Source organism: Nicotiana tabacum, chromosome 12 (genome assembly GCF_000715075.1).
Source record: "Nicotiana tabacum cultivar K326 chromosome 12, ASM71507v2, whole genome shotgun sequence".
Lineage (NCBI taxonomy): Eukaryota > Viridiplantae > Streptophyta > Magnoliopsida > Solanales > Solanaceae > Nicotiana > Nicotiana tabacum.
Genome location: NC_134091.1, coordinates 54,234,835 through 54,244,778, shown reverse-complemented (window position 1 = coordinate 54,244,778; position 9,944 = coordinate 54,234,835). Strand labels below are relative to the sequence as shown.

At 34.7% G+C, this 9,944-nt stretch overlaps 1 protein-coding gene across 2 annotated transcripts; it reads right to left on the bottom strand.

The window, feature by feature from the left end:
• Positions 1 to 1,957: 1,957 nt before the first annotated feature.
• Positions 1,958 to 6,872, bottom strand: LOC107798458 (phosphoribosylformylglycinamidine cyclo-ligase, chloroplastic/mitochondrial). Of its 2 annotated transcripts, none has more exons than XM_016621462.2 (9): positions 6,738 to 6,872; positions 5,769 to 6,158; positions 4,123 to 4,217; positions 3,954 to 4,055; positions 3,782 to 3,841; positions 3,060 to 3,232; positions 2,853 to 2,955; positions 2,598 to 2,756; positions 1,958 to 2,445 (listed from the first exon to the last, which is right to left on the bottom strand). In XM_016621462.2, exons 2-9 carry the CDS (start codon positions 6,118 to 6,120, stop codon positions 2,275 to 2,277), a joined length of 1,215 nt encoding a protein of 404 aa, XP_016476948.1. In that variant the 5' UTR covers positions 6,121 to 6,158; positions 6,738 to 6,872; the 3' UTR covers positions 1,958 to 2,274. The 2 variants fall into 2 exon arrangements, with proteins under 2 accessions (XP_016476948.1, XP_016476947.1); XM_016621461.2 differs by lacking the exon at positions 6,738 to 6,872 and adding an exon at positions 6,322 to 6,473.
• Between the last annotated feature and the right edge of the window lie 3,072 nt (positions 6,873 to 9,944).

Here is a 9,944-nt window from a genome sequence, read left to right as displayed (position 1 = left end):
ATATAGTATAGACTATAGTATAGTATATATATAAGCTTATATGTATACTAAACTATACTATAATATATATACATCTTACTATATATAAGCTATATTCGATTTATATACTATATATACATCTTAAGATATACTATATAAACGTGTATATCTACTATATATATCTAGTATACTATGTATATATAGTATATCTTAAGATGTATATGCTATACTATACTATAGTCTATACTATATATATATCTCATAAGATATATAAACTATATTCGATATACTATATATACATCTTAAGATATACTATATATACTATACTACATATACATCTTAAGATATACTATATATACTATACTACATATACATCTTAAGATATACTATATATACATAGTATACTAGATATATATAGTAGATATACACGTTTATATAGTATATCTTAAGATGTATATATAGTATATAAATCGAATATAGCTTATATATAGTAAGATGTATATATATTATAGTATAGTTTAGTATACATATAAGCTTATATATATACTATACTATATATATATATGTATATCGAATATATCGAATATAGCTTATATATCTTAAGCTGTATATATAGTATATACTATACTATACTATAATATATATACATCTTACTATATATATTATATATATCTTAAGATATATACTATCGAATATGATTTATATACTATGTATATATAGTACAGTGTGTGTGTGTATATATATATATATATATATCTTAAGATGTATATATAGTATATAAATCGAATATAGCTTATATATCTTAAGATGTATACATAGTATAGTATAGTATATATATATAAGCTTATATATATATGTATATCGAATATAGCTTATATATCTTAAGTTGTATATATAGTATATACTATACTATACTAAAATATATATACATACATCTTACTATATATATGTATATATAGTATATAAATCGAATATAGCTTATATATCTTAAGATGTATATATAGTATAGTATAGTATAGTATATAGTATATATATATATATATATATATATATATATATATATATATATATATATATATATATATATATATATAGTATAGTGTGTATATAACTATATAACTATATATATATAATATATATACATAATTTATAAGTCATATTCGATAGTATACAACTTAAGATATACTATATATACATCTTACTATATATATATATATATAGCTTATATATCTTAAGATGTATATATATCTTAAGATGCATATATATCTTAAGATCTACTATACTATACTATATATATATATAGTATATCTTAAGATGTATATATAGTATATTTTAAGATGTATACTATGTATATATAATATAGTATATATATATTTTAAGATGTATATATAGTATATAAATCGAATATAGCTTATATATCTTTATTACTATTTTTTTCTCTAACTTCTATAAAAAAAAATTAAAAATAGAAAGTATCTGTGGGCCCGTTTAGGCCCGGGGACCGGCCCACTAAACCCGGGCCCGTTAGTTCGTGGTCCCGGTCACGAGCCGGTTCCAGCAATAAGCCCGCGAAGCCCAGGACCGTTTAGGACCGCCCCACTTAGGACCGGCCCACTTAGGACCAGGCCCGCGAAGCCCACTTTCCTCCATATAGAAAACTTTATTCTTTTCGACTCAAGTTACTTGGGCTTCTAAGTAGCGTATAATAAATTGTTTTGACTAGTTTTTTGTGGGGATGAAACACATCTATATATATATTTTTCACATATTTATAATTTTCTTCAATTTTTATGCAATTTTACATGTTTATAAATATTTACTGTCATTATATTATTTTATAAAACATAAAAAATTAAAGACCTCGAGGCTTACGCCTCGCTGAGGCATATGTAAAACGCCTCGCCTTACGCCCACGCCTTTTAAAACACATATTTTGACTGTCCCATAATGAAAGGATATGGGAGTTATAGCAAGAAAATTTTGATCCAAATGGAATTTAACCAAATATTATCTCCTAAAATACATGCAAAACCATTTCTCGACCTCTTAAAGTTGTCTACATCCTCATTGTTCAACAGAAGTAATTGATGACACACTAGCGCACATAACAGAACACATCTATAAGAGCTTATACGTTTGTTGTTAGACGATACAAAGAACCTTAAACAGTATGATAAAGGCTCCAAAATCTTAAACTCTTAGTCGAAGGAAGGAGAAAAGAAGTCGTGTCATTCCTGCGTGGATGAAGACCTTTTGCGGACTGACATTGAGATCCTCCGACCATTTGCTCAGTTTTCAGCTATAGCTTACTCCATCACCCTTCACAACTTCACCAATACGGTATACAATGCCCGTCTTCTGCCCTTCCCCAAGTATCCGGTCAGCTGCTTCTGGACTAACTACAAGGACCATCCCAATTCCCATATTGAAAGTCCGCATCATCTCAGCATCTTCTATTCTTCCCGCCTTCATTTCAACGACCATATTGCAAAAATTAAAGGCAGGAAAAAAAAAAAGAATTGCAGCACATTGATTTCTCAATGATATGGCATGTAATACAAGTGTAACTAATCAGTAATTAGTGGAAGAACATACAAACAAGTGTTAAAGATTCTCACCTTCTGAATCCATTTAAATACAGGAGGAACTGCCCAAGAGTCCTCATAAATAATGGCTCCAAGGCCTTTAGGAAATACTCGAGGGATATTGTCAGTGAAGCCGCCTCCAGTAATGTGGGCTATTCCTTTAACCCCTCCTTTGCTTATAATATCAAGGACCTTCACTTCCAAATCCATAAAACACATTATTGCATATCCAATATAAAAAATGAAATTTTATTAATAAAGCAGAAGAGAAGGAAACCAAGATGAAACCTGTTTAACATATATAACAGTTGGGGCTATCAGAGCTTCGCCAAGTGTAATAGTTTCACCAGGAAGCTGGTCTTTCAAAGAAAGGCCACTTTGCTTCAGAACCCTACACAGGAAAAGTACATAAAGTCAAAGGGAAATGAAATTATAAAAATATTTGAAAAATAATTTTACAAGGCTAGTACATAATTTGTCTGAAGATTGACTAACCTTCTAACAAGAGAAAAGCCATTTGAATGAACTCCACTAGATGGTAAGCCAATAAGAACATCTCCAACCTTGATGCTTTTCCCATCAATAACTGAATCCTTTTTCACAATGCCCACAGCAAATCCACTGAGATCATACTCGCCTTCGGCATAGAAATCTGGCATCTCTGCAGTCTGAAACACACATCAAATCAGTTGGGTGCAACAATAGAAGATTGTTTCTAATTCCAAAAACATGTTTTACCAAGTCTTAACATACAATGAATAAAAGCATGTCTCTCTCTGTTCTCACTCAACAAATTCAGTTCTTATATACTGGGTCACAGACCCAATTGCTCTGCCAATTCAATAGCGAAAAAACACATCTTCCAGCACACAGTTTTGTGTCATGAAACAAAACCAATATTTGGGACCTTCACGAGTGTGAGAGAGAAGCTATATATGCAGTAGTATACAACCCCCCCCCCACCTCCCCCCCAAAAAAAATAGCACAAGACAAGTTTTTATAAGTGATATCCATAATGTGTCAACGACTCTATGTACACATCACCAAAAAAAAATGTAGCACAAATTATTTACTTTATACTGAAATTCCTTTGTTTTGAAAAGGGAAAAAAAGCTCAGTATTTGTCATTCATATCGCGCTTCTGCTGCAGGATACAAGTGATGCAACAATTTTATTACTAGGAGTGACTTTTAGTGAAAAAATGGAGTGACAGGTACCTCTCCTCCTAGAAGAGCACAGTCAGATTGCTGGCAACCATCCACAATACCTTTTATGACCTGCATGCATTCAAGAAGCCAACTCTGTTTTACTGGAAAACGAGACAACATGCCAGTGTGAATAATACTCTAGCAATGTCATGAACTGAGAGATATTTGTGTCTAGACGTACCTTCTCTGCAAGGTCAACATCAAGACGGCTAGTGGCGAAATAATCAAGGAAAAATAAAGGTTTTGCTCCAGAAGTGACAATGTCATTAACACTCATCGCAACCTGGGAAGAAAGGCACCATTAGTTCTTAAATATCTACCAAATACATAAAAAGATGAATCGAACTTACCAGGTCAATCCCAATGGTATCATGAATTCCCGTTTCAAATGCCAACTTAAGCTTTGTCCCCACACCATCAGTACCAGCCACGAGGTATGAATCCCCTGTTCAGTACAAGAGAAAAACCAAAAGAAGAATGTACAAAATTTAAGATCTGCAGCAACATAAAAAAGACAGAACAATAATGAAAGAAATATATATATATATACTTTGACTATTGGCTACACAAGCATGAAAAAGATAGAAAGATATAGATAGATAAAGGGGAACTTTTGAGCAGGAAAAAGCTAAGGATTAGAGGTAGTAAAGTTTCTAGAACTCCATAACCTACAAGTCTTAACAGCTATACTGCATTAATTCAGTTGGACAAACTCTGTTTGTGCTCAGGTTGCACTGCGACTTTATGATACTTGATATCAGCAAAAACAGGTTTGGAATTGATATAACCTACGATTCGGGCTGCTGGCTTTATGACGTTAGATATCAGATTTCCAAACCACTGTTAAATAAACTCTGACTCTCTGAGAAGGAACAGGTTATGTCATTTTATGCTTAAGGGTTCAATTAGATGAGAAATATGGGTGAAAGGAAAAGGACTTGTCCACTTTGCTGGTAGTAAAGCAAAAATAAAAGAAAAGTAACACGGTGCTCCTTTGGCAGGTACTACCGCAACAGTGAGTAGTTGCAGACACCGAGAAATTGACATCGGATCCCCGCTGAAGGAGATGAAGGTTGCATACTGAAACAGTGAGTGGTCAAGGATACCTGACCTTACAAAGGAGAAAGTAGCCTAAATTCAAGAACGACTAGTTTCGCAATCCAAATTTGCTATCATTATAATTGTTACACTGGCAGGCCAAGTTACAACCAGCTGAAATTATGTCTTCTTGGTAAAATTACACCACCTTTCTGACCTACTGCGTAAAGAACCCATATGCAGAAATATTTGCTACCAAGTGCACCAGTAAATCCCCAATGTAAATGCAAAATAAACCTATGGAAAGAATTTGGTCCCCGGGAACAGAGGCAACTATGCCATTATATGATAGAAAATGAACATACACAACTTTTTGATAAAGTTGACTTTATTAAATTTAGTGATCCTTAACCTCTTGGGTTTTTCATTTAAAACTTCTGTTTACATTAGCTGATGAAAATGCAGTATGCTGCTAGGACAAAAAAGAGACTGTCAAGTGTCACAGGGCCAAATCCCAGCTACAACACCTAGCGTGTGCCCATTTACTCCAGCTAGATGTGGACGATTACTCCGCACCTGTGCTTGCGGCCGTAGCAAGCTTCAGGGTGGATTAGTCAAGATGCATGGAGCCTTGCCGGACACCACCGTTATCACAAATATATTTTAAAAAACTGCAATCCTAAGTAATAAAATTTACAAGAATACAAGCTTGATCTAAGACCTCCAACCCAATTTCCAGCATAGTCTAGAAAACCAAATCCGAGAAAACTTAAGAACATGTTTTCTAAAGTATTTCCCTTTAACCATGGCACCAGCTTATTGGTCGAACGGTCATTTGATTTTTGTAACAAGCAAAGCTTGATTATGTCTTCAGCTAAACAAATAAGTCAGTGTTTTCAATTGAAGATGCCATGTAGAAGGATTAACCAACATAAAGAAGGCCAATGGCAAACATTACCTAATGGAAAGAGACCTCCGAATCCCCCAATTCCAGGTGCCAATTTGGCTATTCTCCTCACAAGCTCTGACCCTGCATCAATGTCCACGCCAGCATCCTTATATGTAAGACTGCTGGGCTCATCTGAAGCAGTATCAACTTGACTGGCACTAGCAGTAACCGAGAACGTAATGCTTCTCTCCCTGTTACTTTTAGCATGAAGATCTTTGCATAAAGGCAATACCTTCTTTGAGAAGCCTTGGAGCTTGGGTACACATGATCTTGGTTCAAAGATAGATGATTTTGGACGACAAATAGGGGACGCAGCAATGCACTGTGATATCTCTAAATTTGCTCCATAAGACGTGTTCATGGCAACCCAAGGGAAAAAGTTGCTTGAAACTAAATAACCTAAGAAAAAGAACATATTTAAAGGCGTATCCAGAATTTAAATTTGATTGGTTCAACCTTTAGGCTCTTACCATTGATCCCGTTACACTTTTGAAATTACTGGTTAGAAATTAGTATATTTTTTAATCTTTTAGTGATTTTTTTCACACACAAAAAAAAATACCTGAACCAGTTGACATTCAGCAGCTTAACATGTTAGAAGCAGGTAAACATGACCAAATTTTTTGTAGAATAACAATAAGCTCTTCAAACAAATAGGCTCACAAATTAACACATGGAGTGTTCTTGCTCCAAATAACAGACTTGACAGACGAACAACACAGGACTGAAAAGGGTGATAACGAATACCACATTAATCAATTTCGAACCTCAACATAACAACTAGTACTAGTAAAAACAGAAAAATAATTAATCAGATAATGGGTGCGGAGCAGAAATAATAGCAATTGAAAGTAACGCATACAGATTATAGAGAACGAGAACAAAAAAGAAAAAAGAAGAGAGAAGAAGCAGCAGCAAAAGGAAAGGGAAGATAAAAGAAAAACAACACGAGAAGAAAAGTGAGAAGGAAATCAACACCTGCTAACGAAAATAGGAAGAGGAACTAGACAGTATTAGTTGTTCAGGAGAATTCGAGTACAGCGGGTTGGAACTTGCCCTAAATTCTTTCACTTCTTTTTCAATATTGCGATTCAGCCCTCATATTAGTTAACTAGTGAATTTGTTCTCGCGAAGATCATGAAAAACCTAAATAATTTTTTTGTGTTATCTGTTATGAATATATTATATTATGGATGTTCATTTAGTACTCCGTTGTAAATAAGCTTCCTGAAGAAGTTTATCTATATGAGACTCCGTCATAAATATATTTATCTATTTAGTACTCTATTGGAAATAAGCCTCCTGAAGAAGCTTATCCTTTCGGTACTCCGCTATGGATAAATATTACCCATGATAGAAGATTATCTATATCTGGCACAACAGTTTAGAGCAGCAGCTTACACAGCAGCTTCCTGTAGCAGCTTACACAACAGCTTCCTTTCTTCTATAAATAGAGGAGAATTCAGTTCATTATGTACAGAAGTTTGAAATTTGAATAATATATCAGTTTCTCTCTATACTTGTCTTTACTTTACAGTCTTTATTTTATAACACGTTATCAGCACGAGACTCTGCCATCTCGAGAAAATACTTTGAAAGTATCAGAGGTACGAACATTTCTTTTTCTAAATAATATCAAATCTTTTTAAACTTGAGTTTATAGCCCTGGATATATCGGGCAAAAGCTACATGTCTTGGGTGCTTGATGCCGAAATTCATCTTGATGCGATGGGTCTGGCAGACACCATCAAAGATAAAAATCAGGCATCAAACCAAGACCGTGCCAAAGCAATGATATTCCTACTCCATCACCTTGATGAGGGCCTGAAAATGGAATATCTTATTGTTAAAGATCCAGTCATACTGTGGAGTAATTTGAAAGATAGATATGACCACCTGAAGATGGCCGTTCTTCCACAGGCACGTTATGATTAGACTCATCTAAGGTTACAAGATTTTAAATCTATCAGTGAGTATAATTCTGTTATGTTCAGAATTATTTCCCAATTGAAACTATGTGGTGATAATATTACTGATCATGATATGTTGGAGAAAACTTTCACCACTTTTCATGCCTCGAATATGCTCCTGCAGCAGCAATATCGAGAGATGGGATTTAAAAAGTATTCTGAACTTATTTCACATCTTTTTGTAGCCGAGCAACATAATGGACTATTAATGAAAAACCATGAAAGCCGACCTACTGGTTCTTGTCCATTCCCTGGAGTGAATGAGACGAACTTCCACCAAGCTAAGCGTGGAAGAGGACGTGGCCCCAGTCGTGGTCATGGCCGTGGTCGGGGAGGAAACTCTAATCGTGGTAATAATAATGCACCAAAGAGCCCTCCTCACCACCAGCAGTGGAAAAGGAAGGAGCAAAAGCATGAAGCGGTGCAAGCAGCAAAGCCAGAAAATGCATGCTATAGATGTGGAGGAAAAGGGCACTGGTCACGTACATGCTGTACGCCAAAGCACCTGGTTGAGCTATATCAAACTTCCCTGAAGAAGACAGAGAAAAATGCTGAAGCAAATTTTATTTCTGAAGATAATTTAGACTTCATGCATTTGGATGTAGCGGATTACTTTGCACTCCCAGAAGGAGAAACAAGTCATGTGATCGGTAGTGAATCTGTAGAGATGTAAATATTTTAATTTTTATTATTTGTAGTAGATAGTATGGCTATGTAATTGTTGTACATAAATAAAAGTTATGCTTTGATAATAATGTTTACATTTTGAAGAATATGGATAATCCTCAAATTATGTTTGGATCAAAGACCTATTATGAAGATATTTGTGTAGTTGATAGTGGAACAACTCATGCCATATTCAAAGATCAGAAATACTTTTCTTATTTGCATAAGGAAAAAGTAAATGTTTCTACAATTTCTGATAATATAATTTGATTGAAGGCTCCGGAAGAGCTATTGTATTTCTGTCTAAGGGAACAAAACTTATTATCGACAATGCATTATACTCTTCCAAGTCCCGAAGAAACTTGTTGAGTTTTATAGATATCCGCCGAAATGGGTATCATGTTGAGACAATAGACGAAATGAATGTGGAATATCTTTGTATTACAAAAAATATTTTTGGCCAAAAATGCATTGTAGAAAAGTTACCAACTTTATCTTCTGGCTTATACTATTCAAAGATTAGTACAGTTGAAGCACACTCTATCGTAAACCAGAAGTTTACTGATTCAAATATTTTTGTGCTTTGGCATGGCCGTTTAGGCCATCCTGGATCAATAATGATGAGACGAATTACTGAAAATTTGAGTGGGCATCCATTAAAGAACCTGAAGATTCTTACAAATAATGAATTTCCTTGTGATGCTTGTTATCAAGGCAAAATGATCACTAGACCATCACCAATGAAGGTTGGCATTGAGTCCCCTACCTTTTTAGAACGTATACATGGGGATATATGTGGACCTATTCACCCACCAAGTGGGTTGTTTAGATATTTTATGGTCCTAATAGATGCATCTTCAAGATGGTCTCATGTGTGCCTATTATCATCTCGCAACTTGGCGTTTGCAAAGTTATTAGCCCAAATAATTTGATTAAGGGCACAATTCCCAGATTATCCTATAAAGGCTATTCGCCTTGATAATGCTGGAGAATTCTCATCTCAAACTTTTGATGATTGCTGTCTATCAGTTGGGATAAAAGTTGAACATCCTGTAGCTTATGTTCATACTCAAAATGGCCTTGCAGAGTCATTCATTAAACGGCTGCAATTGATAGCAAGACCACTACTTATGAAAATAAAATTGCCCACTACTGTTTGGGGCCATGCTATCTTGCACGCAGCATCACTTATCCGTCTCAGACCAACGCATTATAATAAATATTCTCCGTCACAATTAGTTTTTGGTCATGAACCAAATATTGCCCATCTACGAATTTTTGGATGTGCTGTATATGTGCCAGTAGCACCACCACAGCACAGTAAGATGGGCCCCCAAAGAAGGTTAGGAATATATATTGGGTTTGAATCACCCTCTATTATTCGCTATCTTGGACCATTGACGGGAGATTTATTTACTGCCCGATTTGCAGATTGTCGATTTGATGAAACAAATTTCCCACAATTAGGGGGAGAGAAAAAGGAAATCAAAAGAGAAATTATGTGGAAAGTTTCATCATTATCTCACTTTGATCTACGTACCCCTATATG